This window comes from Mustela erminea, chromosome 14 (assembly GCF_009829155.1).
Source record: "Mustela erminea isolate mMusErm1 chromosome 14, mMusErm1.Pri, whole genome shotgun sequence".
NCBI classification, from domain to species: domain Eukaryota; kingdom Metazoa; phylum Chordata; class Mammalia; order Carnivora; family Mustelidae; genus Mustela; species Mustela erminea.
The window spans coordinates 48,272,225-48,295,591 of NC_045627.1; the positions used below are offsets into that span (position 1 = coordinate 48,272,225).

General features: G+C 36.0%; 1 protein-coding gene across 11 annotated transcripts in view; it reads left to right on the forward strand.

The window, feature by feature from the left end:
• The window catches only part of CCSER2 (coiled-coil serine rich protein 2), a 189,201-nt gene that overhangs the window by 143,268 nt on the left and 22,566 nt on the right, over positions 1–23,367 (forward strand). For 10 of the 11 annotated variants that reach the window (XM_032314147.1, XM_032314144.1, XM_032314145.1 and 7 more), the window contains 2 exons: positions 432–518; positions 15,695–15,784. In XM_032314147.1, the coding sequence (XP_032170038.1) occupies positions 432–518; positions 15,695–15,784 (177 nt within the window). Of the gene's footprint in view, positions 1–431; positions 519–15,694; positions 15,785–23,367 lie in introns of those variants that run through there. The other variant, XR_004278991.1, reaches the window with a different exon arrangement.

Consider the following 23,367-nt stretch of genomic DNA (forward strand, 5'->3'; position numbering starts at 1 on the left):
AGCTGTGTTGTTATTATTGTTCATTTTTCACATGTTGGACTCCATTACACTATGAATTCTTTCTTTTTTAAGATTTTATTTATTTATTTGAGAGAGAAACAGAGAGAACATGAATGGGGTGAGGGGCAGAGGAAGAGGGACAAGCAGACTCCTCACTGAACATCAGGCCCCACTGGGGGCTCCATTCCAGGATCCTAAGATCATGATCTGAGCCGAAAGCAGATGCTTAACCAACTGAGCCAGCCAGGACCCCTCCTACACTATGAGTTCTTAGAAGACCAAAATGGGTTTTTGTTTGTTTTGTTTGTGTATAGGTTAATTGCTGGCATATTTAAGAAGAGTTTTCCCCATAATTTCCCCTTAACAAAATCCATTCATTATTCAATATTCATTGTTGATTTAATGCTTGTTAATTTTTTAAAATATTTCAGAATGAAGATTTATTAAATGAAATAAAACAACTTAAAGAGGAAATAAAGAAAAAAGATGAAAAAATCCAACTATTAGAACATCAGCTTGTAAGTATTATAGTGTAGTACATAAAGTAGAGGCTTTTCAAAGTGCACAATATATGTGTTTTGTTTTGTTTTTTAAAAAGTCTGGCTGGAATTGAAATTTGGCTTTATTTTTGGCTTTCAAAGTTGCGCTTTTGTGTTATTTTTATATTATATGAATTCTGAAATATGTGATTTACTTCAGTCTAAATATTCAAAAAGCTTAGTCTAAATATTAAGTACTCAAAGTGTAAAGAAAGTCTTCATCAGTCCATTTCAGTGGCCTTCATTTGGATATTCTGACTTACATTCATGTTACTGATGAAAAATAAGTGTCTTTCTTCATATATGTGTAAAGAAATGAACTGGTGAGTTGAGAACAAGGCATTTTTTCTCTGTGAGAAGAGAAATTAAGCTGGATTTTAGGCTTAGATTTCAGTCAGTAAGACTGTCAGAGTGAACAATATGCCAAGAAGATGCTTCTTCCCCATGGATGATACTGAGTGATAACTCAGAGTCATGTTCGAATCTTTGAAACTTTGTAATTGTTACAATTTCAAATGTTAGTCTCATCTAAAATCAATATGTGCAGTATATTGAACATAATTATAATTTAGTTCATAAAATCGAAAAGGCCAGGATAACAACATAATAGCATAAAAATGACAACAAGACCAGGAAAATATTTGTTGGAAGTCAAAGCATATTTTGGTATAACAAAGTATTTAGTAATATGAATATCACTTAGAATATAAAGGATATAATTTATTGAACTCTGAGCCGCTGAGGTCAGATCACATAGATCCAACTTATGAATAAATAATAAGGACAGATGGATCAGATGTTATTTTTGAGAGTATAAAGAGAACTTAAAAATCTGAAACACAAATGAATGGGTATTGCAAATCAAGGGCCTACCAAATATAAAATTAATAAAGAAAGTAATAAGACCTCATGTTTGTATTTCAAAACTAAAGATAAAAACCTAGCCAGTTTTCAGGGAGAAGAAAAACAGCATTAGGAAATTAAGTAAGCTTCAGATTTTGGAAAAATGTGTTACAGAGCACAAGAATTGTGTCTAGTGCACTTCAGAAAAAGGTTATGCCCTTATATTTTATATCTAAACAAATTTTTATTCATATACCAAGGTAAATTTTCAGACCTTTAATATCTTGAAAACTATGCCATCTGGTTATCTTTGTAAAATTGCTTAATAGTTGAGGGGAAGATTTAAAAAATAACTCAAGAATTTTAGGAGGTTGAGGGGGCATCTGTGTGGCTCAGTCAGTTAAGTGACTGTCTCTGTCTCAGGTCATGATCTCAGGGTCCTGGGATTGAGCCCCACATGGGGACTCCCTGCTCAGCAGAGAGTCTGCTTCTCCCTCTCCCTCTGCCCTTCCCCTTGGCTCATACTTCTCTCTCCTTCTCTCAAATAAATAAAAACTTAAAAAAAAAAAAAAAAAAAGAAAGAAAACCATTTTTAGGTAGGCTGGATGAGCTGAACTTCCCAGCCAGTAATGGGAGAAAATTTATTGCTCATTATTTTATCTAATGTAATTATATATCATTTGAATGTTGGACTTTTTGAATTTATACATTTTTATTTTCTTGAAATTAAAAATTTTCAGTTTTTAAATTTTAAATTACTATTAAATTTTAAAAATGTTTACATTAAGTAAAGTAAATGTTTGAGGAAGGAAATAAGGAATATCCTGAACTCAGAAGTTTTTCTCTTCTACAAGTGGATATCTAGAATTATTTTTAAAATATTCTGATATACTTACATAAATTATAAAATTTTTATGAAATGCTTTAAAATAACTATTAGGTTAGAATAGTATATTATACAAAAGATAAAATTTTTTAAAAAAGACATAGAAAGTAGAAAAATACCAAGGATATCTAAAAACAGCAGAACTAAGGTGACAGAAATTAGATCAGATGTAATAACAGTAAATGAAAATAGTCTTATCTCTCTTAGTTTCATTGAGGATTTAATGCAAAATCCATTAATTTTCTTTGTATATAAAGAAATTTAAATCGAATAAAATGGTACAATAATGTTGAACATAAAAGGTTGGGTGAGACAAAATGAAATTACTCTCATCAAAAAAGCAGGGGTTGCAATAAAAAGATAAATCTAAGATGGGAAGAATTATGAAAAGAGGTCACTTTATATTGATGTATGGAATGTATATATTGATGTATGGAATTAGGAATGAAAGGGAGAGCAGTTTATTTATTTTGGAGCAGGTCCTAGAGGAGCAGGGATTGCTGAGGGATTTTTACAGGAACAAAGGGGACTGCGGGTAACATCTGCCTCTTCCACCCCCCAGCATAAACACATGGCCAGCTGTGTGAGGTAGCCAAGTACTGATATTCACTACCTAACTTGGTAACACCAAGCCTTGCCCACTCCCTTGTGCTTTGGGGGATCCACTCTTCCAAGTCACGTTTGCCTCAGTCCCCGTGCTGCAGATCCCCTCCCCCAAAAGACCTGCACAAACCTTGGCAACAGTGTCTCCTGACCCAGGCATTTTGCAAGGCTGGGTTGGCATCAGGCCCATTGGCAGCAGGCCCTGTGGAAACCCTAGGTGTTAAAATTGTGCACCTCAACTGGGAACCAAACACTGCCCACAACAGGCAAAGAGAACCTCTGCAAATAACTGGATTAAAAGAAAAAGTGACCAGGACACAACTGCAGGGCCCACACAACACATATAGGAGAACCCCAGAGGATTGTTGAAGAAGAAAACCAAAGCTGAAGGCACCACAATGTCTGATTTCAAGCTATGTTACAAAACTGTGATCATCAAGATACCATGGTATTGGCACAAAAGTAGGACACATAGATCAATGGAACAATAGAGACTCCAGAAATGAACCCTCTACTCTATGGTCAACTAATCTTCGACAAAGCAGGAAAAAATACCCAATGGGGAAAAAGAAAGTCTCTTCGATAAATGTTGATGGGGAGAATTGGACAGCTACATGCAGAAGAATGAAATGAAACCGGGCCATTCTCTTTACACCATATACAAAATAAACTCAAAATGGACGAAAGACCTAAATGTGAGAGAGGAATTCATCAAAATCCTAGAGGAGAACATAGGCAGTAATCTCTTTGGCATTTGGCCACATTGACTTATTTCAAGACACATCTCTAAAGGCAAAAGAAAGAAAAGGAAAAATGAACTATTGGGACTTCATCAAGATAAAAAGCTTTTGCACAGCAAAGGAAACAGTCAACAAAACTAAGAGACAAACCATGGTATGGGAGAAGATATTTGCAAATGACATTACAGATAAAGGACTGGTATCCAGGATCTATAAAGAACTTTCCAAACTCAACACACAAAAAACAAACAATCCAGTCAATAAATAGGTAGAAGATATGAACAGACACTTCTCCAAAGAAGACATACAAATAGCTAACAGACACATGAAAAAATGTTAAGCATCACTAGCTATCAGGGAAATACCAATCAAAACCACAATGAGATACCACCTTATACCAGTTAGAATGGCAAAGATTAAGAAGACAGGAAACAGCAAGTGGCGAGGATGTCAAGAAATCCTCTTACGCTGTTGGTCAGAATGCAAGCTGATACAGCCAATCTGGGAAACAGTATGGAGTTTCCTCAAGGAGTTAAAAATAGAGCTACCTTATGAACCAGCAATTGGCTAGTAGGTGTTTACCCCAAAGATTCAGATGTAGTGAAAAGAAGGGACACATGCACCCCAATTAGTGTTCATAGCAGCACTGTCCACAATAGCCAAACTGGAAGGAGCTGAAGTGTCGTTCAATAAATGAATGTATAAAGAAGATGTGGTTCATATATAAAATGGAATATTACTCAGCCAATGGAAAAGATGAATACCCACAATTTGCATAGATTTGGATGGAACTGGAGGGGTTATGCTAAGTGAAATAAATCAGTCAGAGCAAGACAATTATCATATGGCTTTGCTCATATGTGGAACATAGGGAATAGCACAGAGGACCAGAGCTTAAGGGAGGGAAAACTGAATGGGAAGAAATCAGAGTGAAGGACAAACCATGAGAGACTCTGGACTCCAGGAAACAAACAGCGTTATGGAAGGGCGGGGGTTAAAGGATAGGGTAACTGCATAATGGGTATTAAGAAGGGCACATGTAGTGATGAGCACTGTGTGTTATACACAACTAATGAATTGTGGAACACTACATCAAAAACTAATGATGGCTAATTGGACACGATTAAACAAACAAACAAACAAAAAAACAGAACATTCCTCCTTAAATACCAGAATACAGATTCTTTTAAAGTGCACATGGTACATCCTCCCGAATATATCACATATTAGACCACAAAATAAATCTGAACAGATTCAAAAAGATCAAAGTCATACCATACATCTTTTCTGAGTACAGCACTATGAAATTAGAAATAAGCCACAAGAAAAAAATCTGGAAAGAGCACAGATTCATGGAGGTTGAATAACATACTATTAAACAATGAATGGGTCAACCAAGAAATCAAAGAAAAAAGAAAAAATTATATGGAGATGAAAATTGCTAGCTTAAGAAGCAAGAAACATCTCAAATAAAGAATCTAACTCTAAACACAAAGGCGCTATAAAAAGAACAAACAAAACCCATAACAAGGGGTACCTAGGTGGCTCAGTGTGTGAAAGCCTCTGCCTTCTGCTCAGGTCATGGTCCCAGGGTCCTCTGGGATTGAGCCCCACATCGGGCTCTCTGCTGAGCGGAGAGCCTGCTCCCCCCACTCTCTCTGCCTGCCTCTCTGCCTGCTTGTGATCTCTTAAATAAATAAAATCTTAAAAAAAAAAGCAAACCATAACAAGCATAAGGAAGGAAATAATAAAGACTAGAGCAGAAATAAATAATACAGAAACTTAAACAATAGAATAGAGCAGTGGAATCAGGAGCTGGCTCTAAATTGATAAACACCTAGTCCACACTCATTAAAAAAAAAAGAGGACTCAAAATCGGAAATGATAAAAAAAACACCCAAGAGCATAGAAATGCAAATGATTGTAAGAGAATATTTTGAAAACTTATATGCCAACAAATTGGACAACCTAGAGGAAATGGATGAATTCCTAGAAATGTTACCTTGCAAAACTGAAGCACAAAGAAATAGAAAATTTGAAAAGAGCAGTTATCCAGAATGGAATTGAATCAGTAATCAAAAACTACCAACAAACAAAATCAGGTAAAGACATCACAAAAAGAACTTTAGGGCAATATCTCTGATAAATAGTTGCAAAATTCCTCAACAAAATATTAGCAAACTGAATCTAATAATACATTAAAATGAACACTAGCCATGATCAAGTGGAATTTATTGCTGAGATGCAAGAATGGTTCAGTGTGATACATCACCTCAATAAGAGAAAAGATAACTATGATCATTTCATAAAAAACATTTTGGTAAATTACAACATCATTCAAGATAAAAATCCTCAGCAAAGTAGGTTTAGAGGGAACATACCTCAACATAATAAGGGTCACATGTGAGAAACCCATGGCTAACGTCATACTCAATGGGGAAAAACTGGGGGCTTTTCCATTAAGAGCAGGAACAAGAAAGGATGTCCACTCTCACCATTTTTATTCAATATATCACTGGAAGTCCTAGCCACAGCAATCAGGCAACAAAAAGTAATAAAAGCCACCCATCCATCCATCCATCCATCCAAAAAAAAGTAATAAAAGCCATTCATCCATAAGGAAGAAGTAAAACATTCACTGTTTGCAAATAACATGATACTCCATATAGAAAACCCAAAGACTCCATCAAAAAACTACTAGAATTGATAAATGAATTCAGTAAATTTGCAGGATAGAGAATTAGCGTACAGAAATCTGTTGCATTTCTATATACTAATAATGAAGTAGCAAAAAGAAATTAATAAAACAATCTTATTTGCTGTTGCACCAAAAATAATAATTAAAAAAAAAAAAACCCTAGGAATAAACGTAACCAAAGAGGTGAAAGACCTGTACTTGAAAACCATGAAATATTGATGAAAGAAATTGAATATGATAGAAATTGAAACACATCCCATACTGTGGATTAGAAGAATAAATATTGTTAAATTGTATATACTACCCAAAGCTATCTGCAGTTTTAAAATAGTTGCTATCAAGATACCAACAGCAACTTTCACAGAACTAGAAGGAATCCTAATATTTATATGGAGCCACGAAAGACCCCAAATAGCCAAAACAATTTTGAAAAAACAAAACTGGAGGTGTTTTAGATGTCAGGTTTTATTAAAATCAAATCAATGTAATCAAAAGTAATCAAAACAATGCCCTTGGCATAAAAATAGGCACATAGTCAATGGAACAGAATAGAAAGCCCAGAAATAAACTCACAATTATATGGTCAATTAATCTATAAAGAAAGCAGGGATATCCAATGGGAAAGATCGTCTCTTCATCAAATGATGTTGGAAAACTGAACAACTACTTGCAAAAGAAGGACTTTCTTACATATACACAAAAATAAACTCAAAATGGTAGGAGGAGACAAGCTTGTGGGGAAGTAGGAGGAGGCACCGTTTCAACCTATACTCTAAAGTGAGCTGATTACCTAGCAAAGAACTCTGATCACCCATGAAATCAGCCTGAGATTAGAATTATACACTTCTGGATCTCAGTGGGGGCAGAAGACGCTAGTAGGCAGGTAAAGTGGAGTGGGAACATTGGACTGCTATAGGAAGATAAACAAAAGGGGGAGGGAGCCACCAGAAGCAACCCATTGGAAAGTAATACCCCAATACGAGAGTGCCCTGCGATTGGGGACCAGCATTAACTTGGATTCTGGTTGAAAGCACTCAAAAAGAGCAAAGGATCGTGGGGGGAAATTGTGGGAATTGGGTGGTTAGGGACAGGGGCTTAAGTCCATCAACCCAGGACAGCCACCACTGGCGCTGAGCCAGAGAGAGTGCAGCGAAGAAGCCAGATCTTGGTCCCTGAGTGGCTGGTGTGCCTGAGAGTGTCTGGGTGGCAGCACAGCTGAGGGTGAGCCTTGCCAGCCAGCAGAATCACAGCCTTTTGCACTCTCCATGGGCGCGCTGCACTACCAGAGTCTGAGTTGTGCCCCACACCCTCCCTAAGAGAGGTGCCTGCAGGTGCCAGTTGGCGCTCTCTCAGAGCCAGAGAGTCTGAGCACTCCCTACCCAGGCCAGCGTGAAATTCTCAGTGTGCTGTTGCTGCTTGGGACCTCTCTAGCATGGCTATCTTGGTTTTTGGTACGAGCAGGAGTTCCTGTGACCCCAGAGACTCTGAGTAGGAACGTGCTCTGCCAGTGGCTCAGGGGTAATTTATGTGCTCTGGAGCACCCAGAGGGGAACAGACTGAGGCTTCTCTCTGAGAGGGAGGTCTGGGTGCAGTTTGCTTTCCTCTAAACCTCCAAAAACCATCAAAAGCTGCCAAAGAGAGAGAAAACAGACAAAAAAACCTTCAGAGAAAAAAAGCCTGAAAAACCGGTTTCCTCAGAGCCCACCCCCTTGATGGGGACAGGAGGACTTAACTCTAGCAAGACTCCCTGAAAATCCACACAGCAGGCCCCTCCCCCAGAAAGCCAGAAAGACAAAAAAAGACAAAAGGACAACCACTACTACTTCGTAGATACAACCTTTATTTTTAATTTGTTCCCACTATTCTGGTTCATTTTTTTAATATATAACTTTTTAACCTGTTTACCATCACAATGAAATGTCCAGTTCATAAAATTCCATAATAACCTTTTAACCTGAACTTTTTGATACATATACCTGTGTTTTTCTTTTGCTTTTCTATTTTTTTAATTCTTTGAATTTAAATTAATTTTATTTTGATTTATTCTTTGTTTTTTTATATTTGTATAGAAAGGTAATCCCCTTTCCCCAATCAATGCTACCCCTATAGGTAAGCCAGTTTTTAATCCTCCTTTATCTTAGGAAAGTTGAGTCCTTTAAGAAAGATATCAAGATACATCCAGGAAGAATCAAAATAAACTTCGTCACCCACACTGAGAATTTATAACCACTCTCCCATCATTTTCTTCTGCCAGTGTTTCTGTGTATTTGTTTTTGTCCTGGTAGTATATAAATCTTACACTTGGGGTTCTTTTGGATGAGGTTCTTTTTTTTTGTTTTTATTTATTTATTTTTCTCCTGTCATCTACATTTGTCAGTCTTTTTGTTTGTCTGTTTTTGTTTGTATACTTCATAAATCTTACCTTGGGCCCATTTGGGCTGGGCCTTCTTTTATTTTATCTATCTTTTTTTTCTTGTCTCTCTCTCTCTCCCTCTCTTTCTTTTTTCTTTCTTTTTGGTGGGGACTCTTGATTGCTCAGAAGTCTTCCAGGGTGCACCTTGCCTGCACCATGGTCGATTCAATCAGCTACACATCCATTCAGCCATCTCTCACCAAAATGACTAAGAGGAGGAATGCCCAACAGAAGAAAAATTCAGACTGGGCCTTCTGCATCAGAGCTATTGCATGTGGACATAGACAATATGTCAGAAAGGGAATTCAGGCTAACAATTATTCAGGCAATAGCTAGGTTGGAGAAAGCCTTTGATGACAAAATGGAATTGATTAGGGAAGAATTGAAAGCCACCAGGGATGATGTTCACAATGTTCTCAATGAGTTCCAATCTAATCTAAATTCTCTAAGAGCTAGGGTAACTGAGGAAGAAGATAGAATTAGTGATCTGCAGGACAAACAGAGAAAAGGGAGCAGGAAGAAGCCTGGAACAAACAGCTTAGAAGCCACAAAAACAGAATTAGGGAAATAAATGATGCCATGAAATATTCCAATGTCAGAATTATTGGAATCTCTGAGGGGGAGGAGAAAGAAAGAAAACTAGAAGATACAGTTGAACAAATTTTCCACGAAAATTTCCCCAGTCTCGCGAATGGAACCAGCATTTGTGTACTAGAGGCAGAATGGTCTCCCCAACAAGATCATAGACTCTAGGAAGACCTGAAGACACCTGATCGTGAAAATGATGAATCATAATTGTAGACAGGAGTTCTTGAAAGCAGCTAGGGCAAAGAAATTCCTTATGTACAGAGAAAAGCCCATCAGAATAAATCAGACCTATCCACAGAAACCTGGCAAGCCAGAAAGGGCTGGCAAGACATATTCAGGGCACTAAATGAGAAGAACATGTAGCCAAGAATACTTTATCCAGCAAGACTGAAATTCAAAATGGGTGGAGAGATAAAGAGCTTCCAAGACTGGCAAGTTTTAAAAGAGTATGCAACCACCAAGCTGACTTTGCAGGAAATACTAAGGGCGGGTTCTATAAAAGAGGAAAAATCCTAAGAATATCATTGAACAGAAACATATGGGGACAATCTATAGAAACAAAGACTTCACAGGTAACACAATGTCAATAAAAACATATCTCAATAATCACTGTCAACATGAATGGCCAAAATGTGCCCATAAAATGACACAAGGTTGCAGATTGGATAAAACGACAGCACCCATCCATATGTCATCTACAGGAGATACATTTTGAACGTAAGCATACACCCAGACTGAAAGTGAAGAGATGGAGAAGTATCTTTCATGGCAATGAGCTTCAAAAGAAGGCTGGGGTAGCGATTCTCATATCAGATAAATTAGATTTTAAACTAAAGACTGTAGTCAGAGATATAGAAGGACACTACATCATTCTTAAAGGGACTGTCCACCAAGAAGATATAACAATTGTAAATATTTATGCCTCCAATATGGGAGCAGCCAATTACATCGGAAAACTGTTAATCAAGATAGTTATATTGATATGAATACATTAATAGTAGGAGATCTTAATACGCCTCTCTCAGTAATAGACAGATCATCCAAGCAGAAAATCAGTGAAGAAACAAGAGCATTGAATGACACATTGAACCAGATGGACCTCGTAGATATACATAGAACATTCCACCCTAAAACAACAGAATACTCATTCTTCTCAAGTGCACATGGATCCTTCTGCATAATAGACCACATACTGGGTCACAAATCAGGACTCAACCAATACCAGAAGACTGAGATTATTCCCTGCATATTCTCAGATCACAGTGCTTTGAAACTGGAGCTCAACCACAAGGAAAAGTTTGGAAGGAATTCAAATACCTGGAAGCTAAAGACCACCTTGTTTAAGAATGCTTGGATCAACAAGGAAATCAAAGAAGAACTTAAAAATTTATGGAAACCAATGAGAATGAAACCAACTTCGGTCCAAAACCTATAGGATACAGCAACAGCGGTCCTAAGGGGAACACATAGCCATCTAAGCCTCTCTCCAAAAAATTGAAAAATCCAGAATACACCAGTTGTCTCTACACCTTAAAGAACTGGAGAATCAACAACAAATTAAGCCAGCTCCACACACAAGAAGGGAAATAAGCTCAAATTGACTTTTTTTTTTTTAAAGATTTTATTTATTTATTTGACAGACAGAGATCCCAAGTAGGTAGAGAGGCAGGTAGAGAGAAAAGGGGTCCCTGTTGAACAGAGAGCCCGACGTGGGGCTCGACCCCAGGACCCTGAGATGATGACCTGAGCCGAAGGCAGAGGCTTTAACACTGAGCCACCCAGGGGCCCCAGGAAATAAACTCAAAATGGCTTGAAGACCAAGGTGCCTGGGTGGCACAGTCAGCTAAGCATCTGCCTTCAGCTCAGGTCATCATCTCAGGGTCCTGGGATTGAGCCCCAAGTCAGGCTCCCTGCTCAGGAGGGCTCTGCTTTTCCCTTTCTCTCTGCCTTTCCCCCCACTCATTCTCATTCTCATTTTCATTCTCATTCTCATTCTCTCCCTCTCAAATCAATAAATAAAATCTTTTAAAAAATGGATTAAAGACCTAAATGTGAGATCTAAAACCATAAATATCCTGAAAGAGAGGATAGGCAGTAATTTCTCTGACATTGATCATAGCAACATTCTTCTGAGGCAAGGGAAACAAAAACAACAATAAACTATTGAGATTACATCACAATTAAAAGCTTCTGTACAGCAAAGGAAACAACCAACAAAACTAAATGACAGTCTACTGAATTGGAGAAGATATTTGCACATGACATATCCAAGAAAGGGTCAGTATCCAAAATATATAAAGAACTTACACAATTCAATACCAAAAAGACAATCCAATTTAAAAATGCACAGAAGACATGAACAGGCATTCCTCCAAAGAAGACCTACAGATGACCAACAGATACATGAAATGATGTATCATTTATCATCAGGGATAATCAAAATCATAGTGAGATAACACCTCACATCTGTTAAAACGGGTAAAGTAAAGAACTCAAGAAACAAGTGTTGGCGAGAATATGGAGAAAAAGGAACCCTTGTACACTATTGTTGGGAATGCAAACTGGTACAACCACTGTCAAAGACAATGTGGATTTTCCTGAAAAAGTTAAAAATAGAATTATTCTATTTCAGTAATCACACTACTGGATATTTACCCAGAGAATACAAAAACACTAATTTGAGGGGACATATGCACCCCTATGTTTATCTCAGCATTGTTTATAATAGCCAAATTACAGAAGAAACCCAAGTGTCCATCAATAGATGAATGGATAGAGATATGTTTTATATATGAGAGTGAGAGAGAGTGTGTGCTTGGATGGATATGTATACATATATCTGTAATATATATGTGTACCATTACACACACAAAGATGCATATATGTATGTGCATTGGAATATTATTCGGCCATAAGAAAAAATGAAATCTTGCCATTTGCAACAACATGGATAGAGGTGAAGTATTGTGCTAAACGAAATAAGCCAATTAGAATAAGACAAATGCCATTGGATTTCATTCATGTGTGGAATTTAAGAGTCAAAACAAGCAAATAATGGAAAAACAAACTCTTAACTATAAAAAACTAACAGGTGGTTACCAAAGGGGAGGTGGATTGGGCGGGGGTGAAATAGGTTAAGGGGATTAAGAGTGTGTTTGTCTTGATGAACACAGTGATGGATAGACTTGGTGGTTCACTATGTTGCACATCTCAATATATCACTGTATGTTAACTACACTGAAATTTAAGGGAAAAAAAATGTGAAGGATTTTCAAGGTGATTTCAAAGTCCCTTTCTAGTTCTAGCTATCTATGCATTTTATCTTAACCTGAGTTTGCATGTACACTTTCAGAAAATTGACAATATAAAGTGTTAAATTCATATTTTGTGTGAAATGTTCATATATAAAATCAGATTGCAGTGCTCCAAGTATTTAACTGGATTGTATAGAAGCTCAGCTATTTAAATCTTATTTAAAATGCTGAGAATGCTCTTTTATTTTTCCCTAAGTATACTAAGTAGTAAGTTAATTTAGATACATTTACACATTGGAGCCTTAGAATAATCTGGTTAAATTATTAGTGTAGAATTTTCTTTATAGAGTCATGGAAAGTAGAACTCAGCTTAAGCAGGTTAGCTGTGTCATAGATTTGAAAAACTGTGGATTATATACCTGGTTTCAAATTCTGCCCTGAAACTAAATAGCCATGTTGTTTTAGGGAAGTTACTTTATTTCTCCTCAGCTTCTTCTGTATGTGGGTGTAATAAAAATAATACAATATAGGATTATGATAGTCTAATAAACTATGTATGAAAACTGAGTAATGCTATACCTGGGCCATGGGTGCATGATTAATACTACTCTTATTGATGATTTGCCCCAAATCACCCATCTAGTAAATCAGTGTATATCTTAAGATGTTATGTTACAAGTAAAAGTCTTTAACTAAAAGAGACTTAAAAGTTAGAACATCTGTAAACTCAAATAACAAAATTGTGTAGATCTCATGGTTACTTAAATGGTCATTTTGGTAATGGTGAAGTTCTAGGTTGGTTTTCTGGAATCTTTTTGGCTGTCCTGTGCTGGTTACAAGATGTATTCTGTAGTTCTGTGTGTCATATACTCCTGTATTAGTCCCCAAATGTAGGAAAAGGACCTTCTTTTCTCTAGTATGCCTTTAAAAAAAAAAAAAAGACATTTATTTATTTCAAAGAGAAAGAAAAAGGTAAGGAGAGGAGAGAAAGAGAATCTCAAGCATGGGGCTTGATGCAGGGCTGGATCCCACGACCCTCAAATCATGACCTGAGCCAAAACCAGGAGTTGGATGCTTAACTGACTGAACCACCCAGGCATCCCTCTAGCATACCTATTTTTAAAATCAAGAGCACATTCTCAGAAATTATCCAGACTTTGCGTATGTTTTATTGGCTAGGTTTGGAATCTTTATCACTTCCTAAGCATGGTAGAATGGGATTAATCTGATTGGTTCGCACTAATCAAAATATATCATTGGGTCAAAAGGTAGGATACACTTTCCTGAATATAGGACTACATAGAATGTGAGCCTCCAAACAGAATCTGTCAGCAAAAAGAAAAGCATGTGGACAGGGAATGAGTCGGGTAGTTGTTTCACATCTATTGAAATGTCACTAAAAACTAGGTTTTTCAAATTATAAAAAATTCAAACATTTGCCTAATATTGTTCTTCATATGTTAGTTAACAGATTGACTACAAAAAGGAAATTACTTCTGGAACTGCAGTAGTCAGGATAGAATACATAATGTGCTTGCACTAAGATAAATATTTTTTCTTTATATACCTTCCATATATATTAAAAGTTATATCCTATTATAGTGAATTCTCTGAGACTTTTTTTTAAAAAATATTTTTATTTTATTTTACTTTTGAGAGAGAAAGAGAGCATGAGCAGGGGGGAGGGGTGAAGGGAAAGGGAGAGAGAGAATCTCAAGCAGACTCTGCACTGTGCCAGATGCAGGGCTCCATCTCAGGATTCTGAGATCATAACCTGAGTTGAAACCAAGAGTCAGATGCTTAACCAGCTGAGCCACCCAAGTGCCCCCATGAGACTCTTAAGTTGCCTACTTAATACGGTGAATTTTGTTTCATTCACTATCCCATTTTTTAGGAATGGGAAATATGTCTGTACTATAAGAAATGGAAAATGTCTATTCTGCAGAGATTTTTGTTTTTAATTAGATCTTATTTTATATATGGAAAATGGAGTGATCTGATTGAAAATAAGAAAAATTCTGAATTTTGGTAAATTTTTAAAAATAAGACACCTAATTTTAATTTGATGCAGTAGTTAAGAATTTGTTATGTAGGTTTTCCTATAAGAAAGTTTACCTCCAGTGAGGTTGTTTAATAAATAATATATATATTCCAATATATGTATTGGAATATAACAGTACTCCACACTAGGGAGAAGTTCACATTATGTCTTCTTGTTCTTTTTAAAAATTTGATCATTATTTATTTGAGAGACCGAAGTTTCCACAAAAGGTACGTTGCTTTGTGTTGTCTAAATGAGTTTGCTTTGAGTGGAATCATATGCAGAGAATTCATTTGTGAACTGGAATGGTCAGATGGATCTTGTCAAAATTCAGTGGTCCTTCAAATTCTTTTGTTCAATAAGGGTAACACATCATTAAGAAGGCTTAAAAGCACCACACATGTGAATAGACAGCCTTATCTGTGGACTGGTGGTGTTTAATATCCATAGAGTGCCATCAAAAATGAATTTAAGAAACTCTGGTATAGTGACTGTAGTACCATTATAGTTTAGAGAAATACATTATATTTTGCAATTGTATTCCTTATAATCTGTATATTGTTATATATATTCTACATTATTATATATATTAATATATATTATTTTTATATACATAGTATTATATATATTTATACACATAAGATCGTAGATAGTGTATTTATGGACAGTGTAAGAGATTCCCAAGGTTAATTTTCACTATACAGAATTTTAGCTTTACTGAGTGACTCTGGAATCCAGTCTCTGAATAAGATGGGAGACTAATGAATAGACCTGGATGTTTGCTTTTTTTTTGTGAGGGTGGTCTTTTACCCTTTAAGAGAGCCTCTGATTATTTTTTTAAAAGATTTTATTTATTTGTTGGATAGACAGAGATCACAAGTAGGCAGAGAGAGAGGAAGGAAAGCAGGCTCCCCGCTGAGCAGAGAGCCCACTGCGGGGCTTCATCCCAGGACTTGGGGGTCATGACCTGAGCTGAAGGCAGAGGCTTTAACCCACTGAGCCACCCAGGTGCCCCAACCTCTAATTATTTTTGTATGTATATATGTGTATATAGAATTATACCCGTGTAAATTTTGTGGTTTTATTCAGGCAACTCGGTGTAACTGCCACCAAAATTCTAAAGAGGAAAAATGCACATATGCTGATAAATATACTCAAACACCCTGGAGAAGAATTCCTGTAAGTAACATATGCCCTTAACCTCTTCTCTTGTCATTTACTCTTTTGATGTTCGTTTCACTCTTTTTACTTTAATCTAATAATTTTGAATCTGCCATGGCTGTAATTTTTTTTTTTTTTTAGGTAAGTTGATTTTTCTTGTCTCTTAGGTGTTTATGTGCTTTTTAAAGCTTCTCTTGTGTGTCTTATATAAATGAATGTGCATTTAATAGCTTTTCTGTTCTGCACACTACAGCGCATTTTATTTGAATGTTTAGTCTCCTCTCATTGCATGTATTTATGAGAGTGGTATTTCTCCATGCCCTAAAAGAAGTAGAAATTTAAAAAGAAATGCAGTCTTCCCTTTTTAACAGCATGACTCTTTGGAAGTACGTGATGTAGCTTATTCTTTTGTTGTTGTTGAAACTTTCAAATATATTCTGTTATAATTACTCAGATGTTGAGGCTGTTAAGAATAAGTGCATTAAAATATAGATAGTAAAGGTTATGTTTAGGCATGGTTAGGGAATGGTTTCTTCTAAACAGTATAAAGTAACCAAGTTTTCTTGTTTTTCAAAACATATTTAGGCTAACATACACTGACCATAATTTAATCTGAGTTCTGAAACTAAGTTCAGGATGTGCCTGAGCCAGAGGGTCATCGCATGGCCTGCTAGTCATCCTAATCCTGTTGTTGGGTGCCAACTAATAGACATTTTTTGTTAAGAGAATGCCTAATAAGCCACATTTGACTCTTCTTTTGCCTTGTTTAACAGTGGAATCGTAGTAACAGAAATGAACAGGGAACCATAATGGTTACTATAATCAACAACCCAATTTTTAAAACTTAGCTATAGGCTTTAAAGTTTATAAAATACTTTTTTGTTTTTTATCTAATAAGTAACATTTTTGTGTGTGCTCACATAAGGTGCGATACTAATAATTTATTCAACAAAAGTTGATGAGTCTCTCCCATCTCAGTTATTAGGCTCTTGAAGTAGAAATAAGAATTGGGGAAGAAAATGCACAGACCATTCAGGATTGCTTCTTTCATGAGCAGGTGTTTATTAAAGGGACTGGTGGTGTGATACACTTAGAGTGCAGTGAGTTCTGTTAGGTTCAAAGGATTGGGAAAGTCTAGTCTGAAGAATCAAGGAGCTTGGTGAAAAAGGTGAAGGTTGTGGTTGAATTCTAGAAAGTAAAAGATGTCAGTAGACAGAGAAGATAGAGTATTTCTTTAAAGGATGTGGAAGCTTAGCGTGAAGGAAATTTCAAAACAAGACTATGCCTTTTGCTTCTAGATGAAAGTTTGGGTTTCCCTGTTTCTTCAATTTTCCTCACAGATGTTTGTATTTTCAGACACTATTACTAAGTAGATTGGTGATTTAAGTGTGAGATGTTCCATTTTCCCATCCTCATGGGAGTTTTTATACCATCTCTGGATTCCTTCATCTTCTGTTCTGAAAACTGTTAATCAGACAAAAAGTAAATGGTATAAAACCAACCCCAAGACATTGCTCAGTTATTTTACTATAATTTGAGCGAAATGAAGGTTAGTTTTCCAGCCTAGTACTTTAATAAACCCAGACTTCAGGCTTCCTTGTTATCTACTGAATAGGAATCACTTGGCTTAGCACCTTTGTTTATAGTTATCCAAGTTAACAGAAGGCAGGGAGGTTAAATGGCATATTAAAATTTCCATAGTCAGTCAGTGGCTAAGATAGGCTACTGACTGCTAGTACAAGGTTCTTTCACCCAGAGGTGCGCTGAGGAGCCTTAAAGGATTGAGAGATATTTTGCAGATTGAAATGGAACAAATATCCTTGACAAAAGGAACAGTACAAGTAAAGGTGATGCGGTAGGACGATACATTTAGACAACAGTAAGTATATGATTTTGGCTGCAACACAGTTGTATGTTTAGGAAAGTAGTTGAAGTTGTGTAAAGTCCATTTAAAAATAGAATTAAAAATTTTATCTGCAAAAGTAGTTTTATTGAGTTGTATTTAAAGAGGTAGTTACATATATTTACTTAGTTATTAACTATTTACTTAATTATTAACTATTGAGGTTAAATTTTGAGTTTATTCTCTCATTTTTATGTTTTTTGGACTTAGGATTCATTTGAAATAAAATTACCTTATTTTAGAAACCATTTACTATAATAAAGATTTTCTTTTCTCTTCTAAAAAGTTATACTTGATTCTGCACGTTCGTTTTTTAGCAGGAACCCAACATCTTGGGGAGGTGCAGTGGGATCCTTCTTTGACCACAGTGATTTTGTTAGGTAGCAGTTTGGGGAATCAAAGCATGTTGTATTTCAAAATCTCCAGGTTGAGTGTAGGTAACATTTTTTGATCTGGCTAGTAAGACTTCGGGAAGATTGAAAGTTATAGTCTGAATCCTTGTTCTTTACCATTTCCTGCATATCTTGGGGAATTTAATTGCCCTTCTTGACACTCTTAGTTGAGGATCTCCTTCAGAGGTTTATGAGGCATATGTAAGCATGTCCTCAGAATACTTCTGGCATCCAAGGAAATAATCTGGTTATAGTAGAAGGCACAGAAGGATGGTAGAGAAGAGAGAGGTACCATTCATAATACTTGTTGGCAGTCATTTGGGACATGGAAAGAAAAATGAAAAAAAAAAAAGGACATTTTTAGAAGAAATGAAGGAAAATAAGGGCGCTGGATTTTAGATTTAGAGAGGGAAAGACAGAGGAAAAGGAGATACGAATGAGCTGTCAGAAAAGATGCTACCTTAAGAGGAAAGTGGAGGGTGCCCGGGTGGCTCAGTTGTTAAGCGGCTGCCTTTAGCTCAGGTCATGATCCCAGGGTCCTGGGATCAAGGCCTACATCAGGCTCCCCGCTCAACGGGAAGCCTGCTTCTCCCTCTCCTGCTGCTCCCTGCTTGGGTTCTCTTTCTCTCTGTGTCTCTCTCTGTCAAATAAATAAATAAAATACTAAAAAAAACAAAAGAGGAAAGTGGATAAGTCTGCTTCTGGTGAAATAATTTATCTGAGGGACAGAGTACCCAAATAAAATGGTGAAATGGGTAACATGGAAAAGAACAGTAGTGTGGAAGGTATCTAATCATTCACACAAAAACAGTTGAAGTGAGACTAGGAATACTAGGAAGATGGTGATTATGTGAGAAGAGATGGTGATTATGTGAGAAGATTCATTTAAAAATTTAAACTTATAAAAGTTTATTTTTAAAGATAGTATGACATTATTATTTGTGTACAAGCATGTTCTTATAAGTAGCATTATCTTGGACTGAATTAAATATTTTTAATGTATTTCTAGTATTGTTTCAAAGCATTTAACATCACTGTGTGAAGATTTGCACATTAAGTAATTCTAAATTTTTGCAATATATACATTTTACAGAGCCTTTGTTTAAATATCTTAAATGAACTAGAGAAGCCAAAATAGCAAAAAAGAGAACATTTCTAAAAAAAAAAAGAAAAAGAAAAAGAAAAAGAAAACATTTCTAGACTCAGACCATCAACTGTCTTATTATTTATCCCTTGAATCTCAAAAAAGGGATTGTAAAATGGACACAAAGGATCTTCTTGGCCTGTCAGATAATGAATGGCTCACCTGGATTCCTTTTAAAATTTAGTGTAGAAATAAATGCTGTCTTATCAGTATCAGTGAGAAAGTTGCCTACCAGTTGAAATTCAGAATATGCACAATTAGATCTGTTACTAGTTTTCTTTCATATCTTAAGAACTCACTTCATTATATAGCAGAGAGGTGAGGAAAGATGATTTCCTATGTATTTTAAAATGTTCTCTTAGAATTAGCTTCTAGTAGCGGATCAGAGATTTAATCCATTTTATAGTTTAATAGATATGTATGTGACTTACATAAATTCAGCAATTAGAATATGGTCAGGATTATCAGCAATTCTTTGTGCTTAGAATTAGGTTCTCATGTCTCAGATTTACTAGATTATACATACAGTTCAAAATATCATAGTCAAGTATGTTCCTATAATAGCTATTTATAAAATAGAAAAGATAAAATCAGAAAATTGTATCACAGACATATCACAGAAATCATGTCAACTGTTCATAATTTCCCAAGGAGAAGGAGTTTGCTAACTTCCTAGCAGCATGCTATATGTACTATTAAAGAACTCTGCTCCCTCCCTTTTTCTGCTTGCCTGGGAGATAACATAAAATACTACGTGAAAGGGAACATCATAACCTAAAGATGTGTCTTAAGAGAACTCTCTCCTTAGTCCTTTTTCTTTCACACTGTATGCCTTCCTGATTTGAGAATGGGAAGCATTATTAGTTAATTTTTATGTGAGATTAATGTCCTGATTTTATACTTTGTCATTTCATTTTATCCCAATTGGTGAGGTGTTATATTACTACTCATATATATTCCAGAGGGAATTAAGGATTTCTTTGTGGAGGTCTTTATTTACATTCACTGTTGTTTATATATAGCATATGCCACTAGAAGTATTTTTAAGTGAAATATACATATAAATTGGTATTTAAACAAATAATTATAATGTGATCATGTAATTATTTTTAAATTTTTGGTGTCAAAGAAAAAAAATTTTTATGTGTGATCATTTTTAGATATGGACCATTGAGTATGGTCTGTGTTTCAATGAGCTAAATGCTGACAGGAGCCATCTTTACTGAGACATCACATGCCAGCCACATGTATTTATGACAATACAACAAGAATCCTATTATGTGTATTGTTACACTGATTTTTAAACATTTATACTATAGCTTCTTTGGATACATCTGAAACCACTAACAAAATAGAATTGTGGGCGCCTGGGTGGCTCAGTGTGTTAAGCCACTGCCTTCGGCTCAGGTCATGATCTCAGGGTCCTGGGATCGAGTCCCACATCGGGCTCTCTGCTCAGCAGGGAGCCTGCTTCCCTTCCTCTCTCTCTGCCTGCCTCTCTGCCTGCTTGTGATCTCTCTCTGTCAAATAAATAAATAAAATCTTTAAAAAAGATTTACTTTAAAAAAAAAATAGAATTGTTTTTCAAGGCTAAGAACAAATTAAATATGACCATTTTAGCAATTGAGTGATTTATCTAGTCATAAATTTTAGGGGTATCTAAATCGGCACCCTCTAATACCAAATGCCAGAAATATAGAAAGAATTTTTAAAACTTTTTTTTTAAAGATTTTATTTATTTATTTGACAGAGAGAGATCACAAGTAGGCAGAGAGGCAGGCAGAGAAAGAGAGGAGGAAGCAGGCTTTCCACCAAGGAGAGAGCCCGATGCGGGGCTCGATCCCAGGACTCTGGGATCATGACCTGAGCTGAAGGCAGAGGCTTTAACCCTCTGAGCCACCCAGGCACCCCATCATTTTTAAAACTTTGTTTAAAGTATCCATTGAAGAAGCAAAGTTTTATCTACACTGTAATTGGAAAACAAAGGACAGTACCAAAGTTTTCTACTACTGGGATCGCTTCATTTGTGTAATACTGAGTTCAATTTACTGACTTGTACATCGAGGATGTAGGCAGGATGTAGAGAGATTTTACTCTTAGAAATTTAATGATAGCAATCAGATGAGAAATGGATAATCCTGTTCACTTTCAGGAAGCAACTTGATAAATCAAGTTAGGTGAAGTTAGGTGGAGAGGAAGATTCAGAGTGTGGAGGGGACTTGAGTGCATAGAAGGCAGAAATCTTTCTAGTGCTAGAGCTTCATCTACTAGGAAAGCTCAGTGTTGTAGTGCCAAGTGCCACAGACCCTTCCAGAGCAAGTAAGACTATTCCAGGGAGCTTCCTAGACTTTCCCAGAAGAGGGAGAAATTGGCAAACTAATCATGAATAGGAAGAGTTTTATCTCTTCGGTGTTAAGATGAAAATCCCCTAAACTTACTTGAGGTGAAAACTCTCATCTGTTCTCACATCAGCATTAAGAAAAAGCAGCTATTTGAGGGAAGAGCTAAAAGTGTTCTTGGAAGAATTGGCTCACAGTTCCTTGTCTAATCCCACACAGAGTTCACACAGTGTTTTATGTGAAGACCTGGTAGGCTTTATCTTGAGAGAAATGAAGTTACCTCTAAAACCCTGAGTTTCAGACACTTCTGTTTTTCATGTTTTCCTTTTCCTTTATTTGGTTTTTTTTTTTTTTTTGGTCCCACAAATTTAAAGTATAAATTAGAACATTGTGCATATTGTTAAACTGTTTATGTCAGATATCCCAGGTATGTTTTTCTACAAGTAGATTTTATTTTCCTGCTTGGATTCCAGGAATATATTCATACGCATACCTACTTCTCTTTGTTTCATATAAAACAAAGTGTTTTAGAGAAACCACATTTCTCTAGCAGAAAGCATCTCATATCTGCCATTTCATCTTAGAAGTCATCAGAAGATTTAAAATAGATGCAGATGAGCAAAAGATACTTTCTTGGCTAGAGCTTAAGGAACTTTATGAGTTCATTGCATCAACCAAGAAAGAATTATGCACTCTCTGCCCTCTCTATTAGTGCTCCAGTAGAAATATAATGTGAGCTGAATATATAATGTAAATGCCCTAGAATCCAAATTAAAGAGAAATACAGAATTAATTTTAAACAAAATATCTTATTAACCCAGTAGTATCATTAAAAAGTGGAATCAGTATAAAGAAGATATTGAGAATTTTTACATTCTGAGCTTTGGTTTTTATTTTTAATCAATTCTTTGACATTTAGGGGTATTTTACATTTATACAGCATTTCATTTTAGAGTGTCCATAATTCAGTTCTGTGTGACGGTCATTGGATTAGGTTCTAAACCTGTACTAAGTAGCAGGAATTAATGATCTCCACCAAAGTACATTCCTTCAGCTTTTAAACCATAGATTAATTTTCTGATTCATTCTGTGAACTTAGACTAGTTTATTCTGTATTTCAATCCCAGTGTGCTAAGGGTTTTGGATACTAAATCAAAGACATTGCTGGATTCTTAGGGTAAATCTGAGATGATAGGAGAGTGAAGCTCTATTTCTGGACCAGAGAAAGGTGGACATGTTTTCCAAATTTGGGGACTAGACCTTCTGGATCTCAGATCCATCTTAAAACTGCTGTCACTTATGATACACTTCAGTTCAGGAGTGTAGCCTGTTCCAGCACTCACTGCTGGAACAGATCCGTACATCTGGGAACTTGGGTTGCTTCTGCTGACTTTTTGCTAAAGATCAGGTCTCCCGCCCTTACCTTACATCTTATAAATCCTGAGTCTTCGAAGTTTCAAAGTTAAGTTCTTCTCCACAAGTTCTTTTTTGTTTTAGAAACACTCCCAATAGATAGGGAATCAGGGGGAGGCAATACCTGCTCTTAATGCTGCTGCTTAGTGTTGCTTAAATGTCTGGTATTCTGAACTTGCCTGGTCTCAGGGTTTAGTTAGTCTTGTATTTTATAGCTATTTCAGTTGTTCATTGTCAAAAGGACTAAATAATCTTTCTTCTTTTCATACTCAGGGAAATTACCTGCAGTTTATAGAGATATTTTCCCCAAGAAAATATAACCCTACCAATATAATCAGCATTTTACGTAGTCTTCTTCTGTATTATTCTAATATGCATTATGGTTTTATTCCTCTATTTTTTAATTTTTA